At 41.7% G+C, this 18,447-nt stretch overlaps 1 protein-coding gene across 2 annotated transcripts in view; it reads left to right on the top strand.

Annotated features, from left to right (window-relative positions):
- The window catches only part of THSD4 (thrombospondin type 1 domain containing 4), a 644,254-nt gene that overhangs the window by 497,481 nt on the left and 128,326 nt on the right, over nt 1-18,447 (top strand). For both annotated transcript variants that reach the window (XM_005284967.4, XM_008164064.4), the window contains one exon: nt 13,165-13,369. In XM_005284967.4, coding sequence (XP_005285024.2) covers nt 13,165-13,369 — 205 coding nt within the window. The remainder of the gene's footprint in view (nt 1-13,164; nt 13,370-18,447) is intronic.

The raw sequence follows: 18,447 nt of genomic DNA, 5'->3' as shown, positions 1-18,447 counted from the left end.
GATACTAACCAAAATAACTCTACAAACCATTTCAGAGATTGGTAGTAAACCTGAACTTGATTAGAGAGGAGGAGGAGAGAGAGAGAATGGAGAGTCTTAACTCAGGTATTGAGCTTATGATGGAACATGCTACTTGCTAACTGTTCATAAAATAAAAAATAAGTCTGATTTATACAGCAAATGAAAAATCTAATAATTGTGTGTCACTGCTGTTCCGTTTTCAGTCAATGCTATGTGGCAGTTGCTTTGTTTAGGATAGGTAGACAAGGGAAACCAGACTTCTGAGAGAGAAATTATAGTAAAGATGGTCTGTAAATATAATTTCAAATATTACAGTCCTAATAATACTTGCTTATGCTTTAGGTAAACAAATTAAGGGTCATTTCAGCACAAATCTAAGGTTTCTGTTTGTTGCTTTCCCCAATTCATTAAGCGCATCTTGACTCTTGCTAGCATATATTCTGCTTGTCTTGTTCCACACAATATCTCTGGGACATGGATCTTCCCTGTATGATACAAGTAATTAAACTTTAATAATAGCATAACAACAAAAATACCATGAGATCTGGAAAAATCAGGATTCCCCTTATCCCTTTAGAGAAAGATCTAGCCTGCAGTGCTGTTCTGTGTCAATGGAACAGGATAGCAAGGCTGAGTCACCATAGTGAGTGGGAGCGGGTGCTCCGTGGAGCAGAGATTGGCCATTTACAGACCTGAGAAACAGCAATGACAGCAACGACAACAGATGTAGTAGACTTCGGCAGTGTACTGAAAAGACCATGTTTATTTGAATAATCTAGTGCACAACCTTAACTTTGTTACATACTTGTAGGTCAGCTTTAAAACACTTTCCTCCTCTCGTTTGTTTTTTCCGCATGTAGCGGGGTGCTTACCCCGCTCCTGCCTGGAAGGGCTTAAAACAGCCCTGGCAGAGGATTGCAGCTCTAAAAGCTGGGCTGATTGGGGAAGTAGCCACAGCTGGGCCATGCCCCATTCAGGCCACAGCTGGCCTGTATAAAAAGGCTGGGAACCAGAGGCCAAAGTGTCTCTCTCTGCATTCAGAGGGAGAAGGGCTTGGCTGCAGCAAGCTTGAGACAGAGTACCTGAGTGGAGCAGGGCTGGGGAAAGGCTGAGGAGCTGGGGAGCTCCTGCCTGGAAAGCCCCAGGCTGCAGCCTAGTAGAAGGCCAAGGGGTACTGGGGGTTGCAGAGGGCAGACCAGGGCTAGGCTAGGGTTACCATATTTTGAGTGTCCAAAAAGAGGACACTCTATGGGGCCCCGGCCCTGCCCCCGGCCACGCCCCGCCCCAACTCCACCCCTTCCCCAAAGTCCCCGCCCCAACTCTGCCCCCTCCCCTGCTTCCCGCGAACATTTGATTCGCGGGAAGCCTGAAGCAGGTAAGGGGGTGTGTGGGGGGAGGAGGCGCGGCCCAGTCTGGCCCCCCCCGGCGTCTCCAGCCTGGGTCGGCTCGGGCCCTGTGGTGCCGGCCCCGGGCCGGCCCCCGGCCCAGCACCGCCGGGGCCCGGCCAAGCACTGCCAGCCCGGCCCCGGCCCCCGGCCCAGCACCGCCGGCTGCCGGCCCGGCCCTGGCCCCCGGCCCCAGCATCACTGGCCCGGCCCCGGCCCCCGGCTCAGCACCGCCGGCCTGGCCCCGGCCCCCGGCTCAGCACCGCCGGCCCCGCATGTCCCGATTTTCCCGGACATGTCCGGCTTTTTGGGATTTCCCCCCGGACGGGGATTTGAAGCCCCAAAAGTCGGACATGTCCGGGAAAATCCGGACGTACGGTAACCCTAGGCTAGGCCAAGGCAGCAGGTCCAAACCCTCCTTGCCTGTTATGAGTGGCCTATACTGCAGTCTACCCCAGGGAGCGGGGGCTAGTTGGTGACTGGCAGTGGCCTTATTCTGAGGCGAGGTAGGGATAGTGGGTGGGAGTTCCCGGGGAGGGGAGACCCTAGTACTCCCAGGGGGCAGCACCCCAGATACAAAGGGCACCGGGGTCTGGGAGGGACAGAGGACAGGTGGATCACCGGCCTGCAGGGGGCGCTCCAGGACGCTGGAAGAGCTAATTCCTGAGACGACCAGTAGGAGGCACCGCAGGGGTTAGTCCGCTCGTCTACACTGCATCATTTAATGGCAAGAATTCAAATTGATGATTTCACCTCCAGTCCATCTTTTTTCTTATTCTTTTTTCCCAAGACAGTTTGATTAGCAGTATGTTGTTTTTGCTGAGAGCAACATGTGTAAGATTTACAATGTGGATGCAACAAATGCCAGACCCCTGTAAGGAGAGTCAGTTATATTTAATACAAAAATTATCTAGTTAGAACCTTTTCTTCCACACTGTTTTTATTAATTTCAATGTGATATTAAATATGAATTTTGAAAAATGTAATGATAAATTACCATGGCTCATGCTACATAATGGTGATAAAACCTAGTCAGAGACATTTCCTATAGTATTTGGATAACAATATTACTGCTATTAGATTTTTTTTAATAGGTCACACCATTTAACTTCACGGATTTCAAATCTAGAAGGGACCATTATGGAAATCTGGTCTGACCTCCTGCATAGCACAAACCATAGAATTTCAGCCTGCATCAAACCTATAACTTCTGATTGAGCTATAGCATATTATTAGAGACATCCATTATTGATTTAAAGACTTCAAGTGAGAGAATCCACCACATCCCTAGGTTAGTTTTTCCAGTGATTAATTACACGTTCAAAATCTGCACCTTATTTCTAGTCTGAATTTGTCTAGCTTCATGCTCCAGCCACTGAATCTTGTTATGCCTTTATTTGGTAGATTAAGGAATCTTTTACTGTCACAAATCTTCACCCCATATAGGGACTTACAGACCATGATCAAGTCACTGCATAGTATTCTCTTCAATAACTAAATAGAATGAGCTTCTTAAGTCTCTCTCACTGCAAGGCAGGTTTTCCAGGCTATGAATCTTTCTAGTAGCTCTTTTCTGAGCCCTTTCCAATCTGTTCCTAAATCTTGCATTTGGCTTGGTTGAAACACATCTTATGTTCTCTGCATGAACCAGGATACTCATTTCACTCTTTAATTAATGTATTTTTCAGGCAAATTTGCTTTAATGTACAACCATTAGTAATACCAACCAAACTTTAGCAATAGCATGTGTGGGGAGAAAGGAGTTGCCATATATGTTAACTTAGAAATGTAGAGACAATTTTCCTATTTTTAAAATCAGACTTTGCCATAAAGTTATTTTCACAAATTGGAGAACATTTTGAACACCGACCTGGCCAAGCTGGCAGCCTACTGTAGCAGTTGGCACCTCCAACCAAGGGTAACTACGACAGTTTCAAGTACCTTCCACCACCACAATGCAAGCGCTAAACATGAGTTAGATGTCTCCCTCAACGGAAAATGACTGAAACTCAAGGCAAAGCCTGTCTACCTTAGTGTTACACTGGACCGTTCTTTGACTTTCCATGACCATCCAAAAAGACTGCTACTAAACTCAGGACCAGGAATAATCTAATCAGCAAATTTGCCAGTTTGACCTGGGGTGCAGGCACATAGACACTTCGCATGTCGGCTCTTTCACTGTGCTATTCCTCAGTGGGATACTGTGCGTCTGTGTGGTATCATTCACCTCACTAAATTCATTGACGTCAACTTGAACTCAACCATGCTTATTCTAGGCATCCGGTGCCCCACTCCTATCCCATGGCTACCAGTTCTGAGCAACATAGCCCCTCCAGACATTCATCACAGCCAGAGTGGTGGAAAAGCTATATGCCAATCCCGGTCTCCCACTGTACATGGCCATTTTCAGTCACCCCAGAGCACGACTTACATCGAGACATCCATTGTGGTTTCAACCACCAGATCGGAATCTGTCAGCAGCAATCGTATGACGTGATGAGTAGTCAGCTAAAGATGTTTGAAATGGCTTCCTTGTCACTGATCTGACCATTTGATCATCTGGATTTGACCTGCCATGTCACCTCTGGACTCTGAGGAACAGGTTCTGAACTGTCCAAGGAATATTTGCAGCCAACCTCTACACATGGGGTCTGTGCGATGACACACTTATCACTGTGGCCTCTGTCAATCAATGGTGCATGTTGTCGACGAGTATCAGCTGACTAGATTTCACAGTGGCCTTAGAGCCCTTCACTGTGCTGATGAAACTGCTGTTGGTTGGCTTGGCAAGCATTGCAAATGCTAGTAGAAGAAGTATCTGATCTAAAAGTGAACCTTTTTGCAAGACATTACTCTGTGGCATGACACTTAATATTCTTCATAGAAATATGCTTAAGATATGAATATGGCATAAATAAGATATACTTCATGCAAGATGGCTCATCAAACATATCATTGAAAAGGTTATAGTTTACTGAATGTGATTATCCAATTTGTATGCATGTATCATTTCTGTATCTGAAGTTAGGAATATTGACTATTAAACAATTACAACTGTGTGTGTACTTGGCGGGGGAGGGGAATATCCACCAGATAGTAAGTAATCATCCTGAATGAGCCATTTAAGAAGGACAATAGAACTCTGAAGATACTAATCTCATACCTTCCTGAGGAGTTTCCTGGGATGCTGCATTAACACTACAAGGTCAGGTGATAATGTCACCTGATGCAAAATACCACTTGGACACTGCTGGTACTTTTTCACTGGAAACAAAGGCTTCCCACCTTATCTAAATCTTATTTAAGGCTGGGGAGTAAGGCAAACAGGACTCTCCTCCATTGCCAACCCATGAAGAAAGACTGCTGAAAATACCTGAAGAGAGAAAGAAACTAGCCTGAGGGGAAAGGCAGGGGTGAGTCCAGACTGACGTAGGGGTCTAGTCTGTAAGAAGAGATAACTGGAACTCTAAGCTACAGAAACTCTGCATCCTGCCTAATACAACATTTTGGGTGAGATTACTTTTTGTAACCTGTATCTTTAGTGAATCAAGCTTAGTTTGTTTTATTTGCTTTGTAATCTGCTCTGTTCTGTTTTCTATCCCTTATAATCACTTAAAGTCTGTCTTTTGTAGTTAATAAATTTATTTCTTGTTTAAAATATAACCCAGTTTGTGCAATCGCAAGAAGCTGTGCATATCTCTCTTGGGAGAGAGGGTGAATTTTTCTGAGCTTGTGCTGTGCAGTTCTTTCTATACAGCGCAAGACAATATTATCTGGGGTTTATCTCTCCACTGTGGGTGTGCATGTGAGTGCTGGTTGAATCCTCTCTCACAGATCTGACTGCAGTCTGTGCCTGCAGCTGGGTGTGGTCTTGCCTGGGTGTGTGCTGAAAAGGGGCTTGAGAGCCTGGCATAGCAACCCAGTGCAAGGGAAACCCAGGCTGGCAGGGCCAGAGGGCTAAGTGGGACCCCAGCACATCAGGTGGCATCCCAGAAAGGGGGTCTTACCTTTCACATACTCCACACAATAAGGGATAACATACACAGCCCTATTTATTTCCAGTCACTAAATATTCTAAAGACTGCCTGGATCAGAATATGTTTGGTTCAAAATTATCATTTGTGGTTTGTTTCCTGCTAACTTCTAATAGGTTGAAAAAAGTAAATCTCTCTTCCATGGCTGCAAATTTTAATTTTAAAGAGTCAACTATCGGTCACCAAAAACACTTGTTATTTTGTCCAGTATTCAATGATTTTAATTGCTTTCACCCACGAAGGGGCTGGCAATGCCATTCTTTAGGTAAATGAAATCTGCAAAAATATGTCTAACTGATTAGGGAATAATGTTGCAAAGCATCATTTTATTAGGTTCACACTGAACATTTATCAGAACAGAGAGAGATGTGGCCTTAAAATTACACAGAAAAATAAAGGCAATATCTGGTGGTGTAGCTGTGTTAACGTAAGTACCACCCACAATGCTAGTAGCCCAGCTGAGTTTTGTACCGTTATTACAAGAGGAAAAGTTCAAGACCTTGGCAGGCCCTGTTGATGCTACCTGTCTGAAGTTGGATGCAGAACAACAGAGCCTGCAGATCCCAAAAGAGGCTCTGCACTGCTGAGATTAATAGCCTGCAGAACTTTATGATCAGTTTCTGGTAAGTGGGATTTCTAGATAATTCACAACATACAATCAGATCATCGGTCATATTTGAATCTTGCTGGTTATGGCTCCACACCTCATTTCTTTAGTGGCTGAGTCACTTGTGGCACACATGTGTAGTTGTCATTTTGCCTTTTTGGCATAGGCATGGGAGTTTTTCAACTATATATAAGTATAACTTGCAGCAATCTGCTTTGCGCCACAGTCTGCTAGGCACTGGAGCACACAGTACTCAAATCAATTATCTGACAGTTTTCTTCTAAATCATTTAACTGCAAATACTGGCAGTTTTAGAAGTGGACATTAGCAACATATTAGAACTCATCATTCTTTTTATCATTCATAAACCAATATAGCTAGAGCACAGAAGGCAAATCATTGTCACTTTGTATTGCGTATGCCACTGTACCAACATAGGTTTTAGTTTAGTACAGTCATTTAGCACTGAAATTGTAACATCTGCTTTCCATTTCAAGAATCAGCACTTCATCTCTTTAAATGCCTGGCACTAACCCCATTCTATTGTGTATATACAGCCCTAAATCCCTGTGAAGTCCACCACTGAATATTTCATCCAGATTGTCCCTTGTTTTTCCCGGAGATTTCATTTAACTTAATGTTGGCACACAATTGTGTGTAATTCTTGAACAACTTCTTTAGTGCTAACCTGTAACTTATAAAGTTTTCTTAAAACATATTGCAAAAATTATTTGAAAATAGTAAAGATATTTGGCTTTTAATACATTTCAAAAAAGTAGAAGTCTTTTGAACTATAACATTATTTTAGGGGACACATGTTCACTACCCCCTTCCATTTGAAACTCAAGAACAGCTGCAAATGCAGTGTCATAAGAAAAGATAAGTTATTGCAAGAGAAAAAATTCTTATTCCACAGGCAAGACATGTCTTTCTTTATGTGTGCCCATGAATCTGCTGTCAACAATCCAAACTGGTGTGTGTGGTTATATGGAATGCAAACAATTTGATAAGAAAGTTTAGAAGGGGGTTCTGATTTTTTTAAACATTTGTATATGTTTAATGGCTAATGAAATAACAAACTGGTGCTCAAATGTATGTAATCATAATTCCAAAAATTCTCAGGAAAAATATTGACCTTTTTATAGCACAGGAAGAGTGCATTAGCTGAACACTAATCAGCAAAGTGCATTCACTTTATTCTACCAAACAGCCATATTAGCTGATTCATTGCTTGTCCTAGCCAACCCGACCTACTTTCTGGGCTGCAGAATTTGGCTTCAGGCCACACTGCAGAAAGGCCAGTGTGAGTAGCTTCTGTGGATTATGTTGCTGTGACTTCTCCAGTCAACTTTCTGCCATTGAAATCCAGGGCCATTAAGTCATTAATTCTGGACGCTGTATACACTGAGAATTGTTTTGGGCTTGTTACGTTTTTTTTATTTCCTAACTTTATTTTCTCTCGTTCATTTGTGTGTGTTTATGTAGAGATAATTATGTCCTGATTCAGCAAAGTGCTTACGATCCATACTATGTCACACATGTGATAGAGAGATCCATTCAATATCATGCATCTTTCCCTGCTTCCCCAGCACTCTACTAATTAATCTAACTCCACCAGGACTATTTCTAACATTCCAAACCTCTGAACAGCTTCAAACAGCTGCCTTTAAAAAAGAAATTCAAAATCAACTTGCCAGAAAAATGTTTCCTCCTTCAGCCCAAAATTACTCTGGCCCAAGGCCTAGGACAGGCAGTATTTAGTCCTGGACCAGTGACAGGGTCAGATCTAATATCTCATGACCCTTCAATGCTAAAAATGTGTTTTATACAATTAGAAAGTCCCACTGATCCAGTGGGACACAAAACTTGCTATACTGCTATCCTTGCCATATCTAGAAATACAGGCTATGCACGCTTTTTTTTTTTTTTTTTTTTTTTTTAATGCATGGCTAAAATATTTTAGGCAATTTTAGAGGGTTTCTAAAATGAATAAGTTGTTATAATTTGCCTGTCTCTCAGATCTTTGAGCAGTACTCCTGTACAAAGGCACCTTCATTCACAGGCAGAAGGGTATGAATAATAGTACCAATTAAAAATTTAAAATCCCTTGAAGTATTTCTAAAATACGTATTCTGTAAAATAGCTCTTTTGCTTGTTTGAATGAAGGAAACTTTATTAATCCGTAGAAGACAGAATATTCGCATGGAAGATCACTGAACATTTATACACACAATAGATATTGTACAACATTTCATACATGAAGGGGATTCCTCCATATATTTACATACTGGCAGTGGAACACTTCCTGAATGTCACCGGGATAACCTAAGAGGGTGATAAGCACCATCACATTTCTTTTCAGATAAACTTACAATGGAAAAAGTGTAAATCCTTTCAGCAAAAGGTCCTTAATAGGAAAAAGGCTAGAGCTCAATCAATCATCTGTAGTTATTGTGCAGAAGTCTTACATTCAGAGCATTTCATTTTTCAGATTGCTCTAGGCTTGTCTGAAACCTTGAAGGAGCAACACACAGTGGTTATTTCTGTAATTGTCCAAAGGCATGAAGTTATTAGCAAGTAAAATAGATTTTAAGTAAAAGGCAAAAATGAAATATGTACATGATTTTTCCTTCTAATGCTATGTATATGCTATGCAGTGTAAATGAAAGATGTTAAAGCAAATTTCCAACAAGAAACAAACTCTCTTCTGAATGACAGGGCAATTCAATCTGGCTAAAAATGATAGGTTATAACAGTTTTTCAGTTATCTATCTCTCTCTCTCTCGCGCACACACACACACACACACTCGCGCACACGCGCACACACACACACACACACTCGCGCACACACACACACACACACACAGTTTGGGACCTTGATTCAGCCTCTTTATGACCACAAGCAGGCATCATTTTCAAGCCCCACATAATGCTGTCAGTGTTGAGTGAGATGGCTTAATCTGTGTTCTTTGGATAATCATAAAAAAATATGTAGGGTCTTCAATATTTTCATTGGAACTAAGCAGAATTTGGCTTGTGGTTTAGAACATTTTTCACAGCAAGGGACAAGAATTAGGATTGGGAACTGGAAAGAAACATAACAATGCCAGTGCTCCTGATTCTGCCCTTTGTTATGGGTTATTGGAAAAGCCTTCCGTATCCTTTTCATTTGGCTCTTTACTTGCAGGAGAGAATATGGAACAGGCATTAACCAGCTTTTGCACTAAGTATTGTGGCTATTTATTTAAAATAATGGAAGAGTGCTTTTGACTTTAAAAAAAATACATAAATCAAACTGATAAAACTTGTAAGTCTGATGGGAGGCTGTTTTATTGTTATATTTAATCAGGTTGGTTTGTCTTTCTCCATAAGGTCACACATTTTTTGAGTCATAATATAAACTGTAAGTTTCTTCCTTGTAGGCGTGTGTCTCTGAAGCACTGTTTTGAAAGCAGACCTATTATATAGGTGAAATGAGAACTGTCTATCAGTATTCATGAGGAGTAATGTTCTACAAAGAAAGGCTATATGTTCAATCCACTTATTATGAACAGAAATAAAAATGCTTGAAAATAAGGAGGAAATGTATGTAGTGCATGCATGTAAAGTACAAGTCTTGCTGAATTTTCCTCTGGTTTGAAGAAAATACTGAACCCATTTTCTTGCTTTAAATTTACATTACTTTTAGGAATTATGTTCTTTGTAATCTATACTAATGGATTGTCTTTGAGATTGTGCGCCCAAACCTTGGCCTGGCTGAATTGTACCGGACCAGGTGAATATTGAAGAGGGAGCCAACGTTGGCATCAGGCCACATTTCTGCCCCTCACCTGGATCACTAGGAGCAGCCAGGATGTTGATTTTGGCTCCTAGCACAACTTAGAGACTTGTTTGTTTGAGAGATGCCTCATTGCTCATTCTTTTTGGGGTTAAAAGCATCAAATTTGTAAGAAAAGAAACAAAAGATTTCTATATAAACAGAAAAATCCCAGTTTGGGTTACAAGAAGTTCTTCAGTGATTGGTCCCTATTGTAGTCCATTGAGGGTTTACGTATACGCACCATGTGTCCAGAGCCAGAGAATTTGAAAGTAGTAGTGTCCATTGGTCCTCACATGCACCCTTGCTTTGCCTCATGGTTTCGTTTGAGGTGGTAAAGGGCAGGGCGAACTGGCCACATCTCCAGTTCCTTCTCACTGCCGCAGAGTCCAGTTGAAGTTACTAGTGTCCTCTTGTGTGTGACGCACCTTAAAAAGTGTAGAGTTGTATATACTTAGTTTTTTGTTGTAGTATTTAGTTTTAGCTTTTTTTAGTAGTATTTGGAATAGAACTGAGACTTTGGGGGAATCTGTTTACCGGTTATACCCTCCCTCCGTACCCAGGAGTGGGTACTGGACTATGCTGAAGATGCCAGGATTTAAGATCTGCGCCTCCTGTCCATGTTCCTTCTCGATCAGCAACTAACATCAACACTGCCTCAACTGCTTGGGAGAAGCCCACATTTCATTCAGCTGCAGTATCTGTCAGTCCTTCCCAAGCCATACCCGAGAAGGCCAGGCTCTCTGCCTTAAGAAGCACCTCATGGAAGTCACCATAAGGTCTCAGTCGTACTCAGGCTGGGGAACTGCCCCCTGTATATTGGCCTGAGACAGCCAGGTATGCGTCTCCGGCTCTGGAGATCGAGTCCACCTCCAGTGGTAGCACCAGTACAGACCCCATGCTGGGGCCTAGGTGGGAGATGAGAGAGCATGTGCATAAGCATGGCAGTAAATCTTCTTCCAAATTGAAGAAGGGCGATGTGCCTTTCATGAGTTCCACACCCTCGAGGATTTAAGAGCCACACTTCAATCAATGGGTATCTACACACCTGCACCCAAGCAGAAATTCTACCATCTGCTCACCTACACAACGGTTCAGGACTTCCCAGTTCTTCCACCAAAAACCATACAAACCATCATGCAAGCACCAGACGACGCAACAATCCTGTCCTCCAGGCCTGCCTTCATCCTCACACATACAACCCTCTTAGAAAAGATATTTCTGAGACCACTAGAGAGCCACCAACCTTCGCTGCATGTCAGCCTGCCCCCATTTCCCATTCCCACTTTCTCCAAGCTGCTAAAGCACCACAACAGCAGGATCAGACTTTCTGATCCACAGATGCTTCACCTCAGAGCATGGTATTTGGATGGGCATCTTCTCTTGAAGAGTGCTCGTTGGAAATGAAAGGCATCCTATTGAGCAGTAGGAAATAGTACATTAGGTGTTCCTACTGGACCATGTGGAAATGCTTTGCCTCCTAGGCCCAACAAAAAGGGCTTTTCCCAGAGGACGTGAAGATTCCACTTCTTTTGGATTACTTCCTGTTCTTAAAGATGTCAGGGATTGCCCTAAACTCTCTCAAGATCCACTCTTCCATGGAAGGACACTCTGTATTTACACATCCGTTGATTAGTACGTTTTGGAAAGGCCGTTTGAGAATGTCTCACCTGTACAACCTATTGCTCCCCAATGGGACCTCAACCTCGTTCTATCGGCACTGATGAAACAACCCTTTGAGCTGCTGGCTTCATGCTCTATGATCCTTCTTTCCATGAAAGTCACCTTCCTTGTGGCTATCACTTCAGTGAGATTGGTGGGAGACCTTGGTGCTATGATGGCAGATCCCCCTCCTTTCACCACTTTCCATAAAGACAAAGTCTCCCTGCACCTACATCTTAAGTTTCTACCCAAGTTTCTCTCTCGGTTTCATCTCAGTCAATCCATCCACTTATCTGCTTTCTTCCTGAAGCCTAATGGCTTGGAAGAGGAGTGATGACTTCACTCCCTCGGCATCCACTGGGCGTTGGCCATCTACCTACAGAGGACAAGATTGATCAGAAAGTCTCCTAGATCATTTATTGCAATAGCGGAGAGTTAAGGGGCAAGCATTTTCCACATAGAGAATCTCCAAATGGATTTCTGGATGCATTACACTATGCTATTGTTGTCGGACGTATGGCCCATTCCACTTAGGGCCCAAGTGTCCACCATGGTCACCCTCCATGATATACTGCTTAGGGACATATGTAGGGCGGCCATGTGGAGTTCAGTACATACCTTCACTATACATTATGCCTTGGTGCAGAACTTTGTGACAGATGCCTCATTCGGCATGACTGTCCTCAGCTCAACTGTTCCATCTTCAGCTTCACACCCTCCTCTGAAAAAGGTACTGCTTGTTAGTCATCATCAGTGGAATGCAATAGGGACCATCACTCGAAGAAAAAGAGGAGGTTACTTATCTGTAACTGAAGGTTCTTTGAGATGTGTGGTCCCTATCTGTATTCCACCTCCCGCTCTGCTGTGGATCTGTTGGATTTGCAGTAGGGAAGGAACTGGAGACATGGTCGGTCCTCCCTGCCCTTTATCGCCTTGTCTTAAACCATAAGGTGAAGCAAGGGTGCGTGCGCGGACCAACGGACACCATTACTTTGAAATTCTCCAGCTTCAGTCACATGGCACATGCGTAAACCCTCAGTGGAATACAGATAGGGGCCACACATCTTGAAGAACCTCCAGTTACAGGTAAGTAACCTCTTTGGCTCCAACTACTGCTTAGTCCTGCCTTTGACAACCAGCCACTGCAGCTGCTTGTATAGGGCTCCTTGGCTTTCCATTGACTATCTGATGGAGACTAAAGTCCCTAGTCTTCCTTCATTATGCTACCCTGTCCACCCAAGCTTAGTGTTAACTCATTGCTTGATGATGTTCAGTAGGTCAAGTGCACTGTGTCACAGCAGTGCCCATATTTTGGTAAATTTGATTTGACATTGATGAGAATGAGAGTCCCACTGACCCAAGCATGGCAAGATCAAGTGCTGCAACACCCCTAAGCTCACTTGAAAATTCCAACCAGAGTATCTCAATGTCTATTCTGAGACTTGGTATTTTATTACACGTAGTGTGTGGAAAAGCAAAGAAATGGAACAATCCACAATGCCAATTCACTGAATCTCTGAAGTCTTTATATTCTGTGAAAGTCACATATGACAGTGTCCTATGTTGATTAATATTCTGAAGGATTCATGAGACAGTATTTGTAAGCTCTGAAAAAAAATATTGGTTTGATTTTTGCAGAGCATTGGCTGTGATGACTACCTGGGCTCAGACAAGGTGGCTGACAAATGCGGAATATGCGGAGGGGACAACACTGGTTGCAAGGTGGTCTCTGGCGTTTTCAAACACACGCTAACAAATCTTGGCTACCACAAAATAGTAGAAATTCCTGAAGGGGCTATTAAAATCAACATTACCGAGATGTCCAAGAGCAACAACTACTTGGGTAAGTTTGTATTTCATTCCAGATAAAACACGATTGGTGTGATTGTTTGCCTGGAGGTTTGTCCCAGTTAGTGCTCTTTTAGCAAAGTGAGAGAAATGCAAAATTATTGACAAGAATACTAACTCATTGTTTTTGTTTCTTGGTTATACTGGCAGGACAAACCCCATGATTTGTATCTATTGCCCTGTCCAGGAGAGTTTTTGCTTTGACTTTCCCTGTTCATTGGTTCCAATGTGGGAAATATACTTCACACTTTCTAAATCTTCTCTAAAATGTTAGTGAGGCAATTGTCTCCAGCAAGGCAGGCTGCTAGTCAGTTGAAAGCCATTGAAAACCGGATTCTCCTATTTCCTTAAAAAACACCACCACAACATGCAGAACTTTTAATGCAAAAGGTACCCTGATCAGTCACAGCACTCTGTGTGTGTGTGTGTGTGTGTGTGTGTTGGGAAGGCATCTGCAGAATACAGGGTCATTCAGATGTGAAGAAATATCATGAGAATTAAATAGGAAGTGAGAATCTGGGAGTATCAGGTAACACCAGACATCTGGAGGTATGTTTTCAGAGCTGACTGGTGTCTGGTATTGGGGCTGGTGTGGAACTTCCTGTTTTACAAACATAGACCTGCCATGTCTACCATTTGTGAGTTTTTCCCTATTTGGCTTCCCATGCGTGGCATGGATTCACACAGTTCATCTGCAAGGCCCCTAGCCTGTCCTCATTTAAGTCCCTCTTAAAGACCCACTTCTGGCAGACTGCCTAAAGCAAATCCAGTTATATTGGTGCGCCCATCGTGAGTGACATTAGCAAACATAAACAACAATGGAGCTCTGCCTGAGAGCTTTCAAAGATTCCAGATCAAAAGGGATCATTGTGGTCTTCTAGTCTGACCTCCTGTATAACACAGGCCATGGAACTTCCCCAAAATAATTCCTAGAGCAGATCTTTTAGAAAAACATTCAATCTTGACTTAAAAATGGTCAGTGATGAAGAATCCACCATGACCCTTAGACTGTAATCAGATCACCCTTTAACATTCTTTGTTAAGCTAAATAGATGGAGCTGGAGTCTATCACAATAATAGGTTTTCAAATCCTTTAATCATTCCCGTGGATGTTCTCTGAATCCTTTCCAATTTTTTCAACTTCCTTTTGAATTGTGGACCCCAGAACTGGCCACAGTATTCCAGCAGTGGTCACACTAGTGCCAAATACAGAGGTAAAATAACCTCTCTATTCCTACTAAGAGATTCCCCCGTTATGCATCAAAGGATTGCATTTGATCTTTTGGTCACAGCATCACAGTGGGATCTCATGTTCAGCTGATTATTCGCCCCCCCCTCCCCCATTTTTTTTTCCAAAATCTTCACCACTATCCTCCTTAGCCCTCACTCCTAGAATTGTCCAAGTGCATTAGAAGCTTCAGACCCTAGTATTCCATTTAACAGCTCTCCTAACATCATCTATTTCTAATGTCTCTGCCACTGCTAACCAACAGAAAGAAGGGAAACATTATTATCCCCATTGTCACTTGCCCTCTTCTTATCCTTTCTGCTCTTTGCTTTGCACTTCCTACTTCTTTTTCTTGCTGTTGCTAGCAAGAAGTGGAAAGGAATTTGACTAGTTTTACAGAAATCTCTGTGTAGACAGGAGTCCTTTGGGGAGGTAGAGAACTGTATATTGTAATGTGTCCTTGTACATTTCTTCCTTTAGCCAAAAGTGTGATTCTTCAGACTAATACAAGAAAGACCAGACTTGTGGTTCTGCTGATGTACTAAAACCTAGACATTTTGGAGCTCTTGTAAGAGAGCCCATTCACATAGTATTTCTGACCCTGGGTACTTCCCAATCAAAGAATTTTCTGATAAGCTGTATATAAGCATGAGTTTTTGGTTTCCTCTCTGAACTTTTTGAGCTGTGTCCATCTCTTTTAACTAATTTGGTGATGAAGGGAATGAATTATTCTGTATGAGCAACTTCCATAGATACAGTATGTTTGGAAGAAAATGTGGAATTCTTATATCAAATGGGTGAAAATGTAGTTTGCCGGGCAAACTGCTGGAAGTCATCACATAATGAAAGCTGTCAAACCATGAAATTGCAGATAATTTTTTTTCAGATGTACATGCCAGCATCTAAAAACAGCAGAAAAACACCCTTAACCCTAGTGAAATGTGCTGGGCCACGTGAACATTCTTTGAATGCACAGAGCAGAAAAATAGTAACATTTGTGCTTAAAAATAATCGAGACTCTTGGCATGTATGGGAAAATAGCAAGCTGTGTGTTTCCCATGCTTCTCCTCATTCCCTGAGCTCTTTCTGATTTGTTTGTGCCACCACCAATTATTACATTTTTTTTTGATACTGTCACATATGGTCATTATGGATTTTAGATGGCTAAATTAACCAAATTAGCCTCCCTGACACTGAACATTCTTGGGTAGTGGTTCCATCCATGAAATTACCAGCCTCTCTGCTTATCCCATAAGGGCACAGCTAACTTCTCTGCTTTCACAAGTTGCAGTCAACTAATGATCAAGCAAATCAGCTTTTAAACAAGGCCCTGCTTTAGCATACAGGCAAAGAAGGTGAGCTAGAGGACCAGGATATGACAGCTTGCAAAATGTTCATTGATAGTTGATTGTGAAGTGCAATGGGGAATTAAAGGCAGACATTTCCCAGTAGGTGGAAGGCAACAAAGCTTCTGCAGCCAGCTCTGTGTTCAAAATCTGGACACTCTGGCAGTTTTTGATAGAGAAGGACTTGAACCATAACATTGGATCTCAACGTCCCCCAACACGGAGCTGTTCAAAACCCAGACCCAGATCTGGAATTTGCAAACTTCCCTACATTTAGTGGGATGAATAGAAACCTTGAATCTAAACATGCCAGAGTTCAGGGTCCCAATTCAACAAAGCCCTTAAGCACGTACTTAATTGCTTTGCTGAACTGTGGCTTAGGATCTAATTCTGCCACCTTTGCTCACACCAAACAGGAATTTATTACATAAATAATCCCACAAAGTCAACAAGGCTGCTTGTGGAGTAAGGTACTGCTTGATGTAAAGAAGGCAGAATTGGGTCCTTAGTTTTTTGTCACATAATATGCATATTGCATGTGTTTTCTTTCATTGCAGAATCGTGAATCACACTTCAGCAAACACCCTGGGAACCTACGCTGAGTTTTCAGTTTGTAACAAAACATGTGCTCCATGTGGTTTCATTACACAGTTTTTGCACAGCACCAAATTTATCACCCTTCTGCTCTTCACAATTTTGTCTATGACAAACCCCAAATGCAGTGAGGAAAAACATGTTCTCGCAATACAGTATGTCAAACTTGGCTGAAACCAGGAAGTACTAGAAATGGTAGAAGAGATCATCTGTGGGGTTTCAAGTTGGATTTCTTGACCAAAGAGATTCAAATTCAGCTAAAATTCATACAAACATATAAACATTTGTATGCTTCTCCAAACCAGATTTCCAAACCTTTTGAAGTTGACCCATCACTAGCAATTATAATTGGGAGCCAGGCCCAGAGTGTGCTAAACAGAACAGCTTTGACAGCAATATTTAACGAGGGTAACTTGTTCATTCTTGCTAGTTCTAGGTGTAGTTTTCTCAGCAATTTGTTCAGATTAACATCTACGTGAAAGAGACAGTGATTAGGAGATAATGATGTTTAAGTTTGCTTATACTTTAAAACAATAATAAAATGTTGTCTTTAGAACAAAACCCTAGTGTTCGGAACAGGGTTTGTAGTGTTTCCAGAACATGTGATATTATCCAGGTATTCAGAAAATTCAAATTTAAAAGAAGACATGCAGTAAATATCATAAGATCAGGACAGACTGGTTCAAAAGTGAAGTATTTAAACACAGGTTACTTCATGTGTCTTTAAATTTGACATTTCAGAAGAGATCTTCATAATATCCTTGGACAGTGTTCATAGTTTTTTCAGCTTTGTTTATGTTACCTAAATGGTCTCAAGTATAACACTATTATCTATGTATCCTTCAAAACACCTCAAAACTTTCCTAGTGATTATAAGTTTCCAGATTGTCTTTGTTCTGATTTCATTTCATGTGACATCACTTTCAAACTTCTTGAGTGCTACTTATTTTAAACATTAAGTAGTAATGAGCATATTTACCAACTCACTTATTTTAGTCTCAGCAGTTCAATTTGGAAATGAGTTACAATTCAGATTACCTACCTACTAACTACCTTAGGTTTAGGTTTAGACTCATCTCAATGCAGTCTGAACTCTACATGTAATTTGCATTACTTCTTTTGAAAGTGGTTCTCCATAATGCATAATGTCTGACAAGCTTGTCAGGTAGACATCTGATGCAACAGAGCAGTTGCCCACACTAAAATTCTTCATCTGGAGCATCAGTTCTGTGACATGCCCAGCTGTGCATAGAAATGGGATGAAGGCCTATTTTTTTTTTAATCCCAATGGTAAAATTGTGATCCATTGAAACTAATGGAAATTTTGCAATGGATTTAGGTGGGACCAGGATTTGTACCATTGACCTCTGGTCTTACAATTCTACTTGAGCAGCAAAATGTTGTGTTTGAATGTAAATATTTTAACATCCTGGGGATTAAGACTTAGAGTAGATAAATAATTTAAAAGCTGTATAATATCAATCTGACACTGTTATTCTGAAAGTGGCTATTTTACCAGATGTCTTTAAGACCTAATTTGAAGGAGCTGATTGATTTTGTTGTTCATTGCCTCTCAACAAATAGAGATCTTGGGGAAAGAATGTTCAGCATTAAGTATGAAAAGTTGGCTTATTACAGTCTGAGGATATAATGGCCAAAAAGCCACAAGTGATAAAAGTATATTAATCCTATCTAATGGTCTGATAATCTGGACAATCATATATCTCCAGAAAAAAACCTCCCATTCTGGACTCTGAAAACCTTAGCATCTAGTCCTACAAGCACTTAGTACCAAACATAGTGCTTACCAGTATTAGCAATACTGGGACATTTTATGGACAAACTAGTGCAGATAAGATTTTGGACAAGCCACTTAACCTCTCTGTCGCCTTATCTGTATATCTA

This window comes from Chrysemys picta, chromosome 10 (assembly GCF_011386835.1).
Source record: "Chrysemys picta bellii isolate R12L10 chromosome 10, ASM1138683v2, whole genome shotgun sequence".
NCBI classification, from domain to species: domain Eukaryota; kingdom Metazoa; phylum Chordata; order Testudines; family Emydidae; genus Chrysemys; species Chrysemys picta.
Note: the sequence above shows the minus strand (reverse complement) of the source record. Positions and strands in the feature narration are given on the sequence as shown.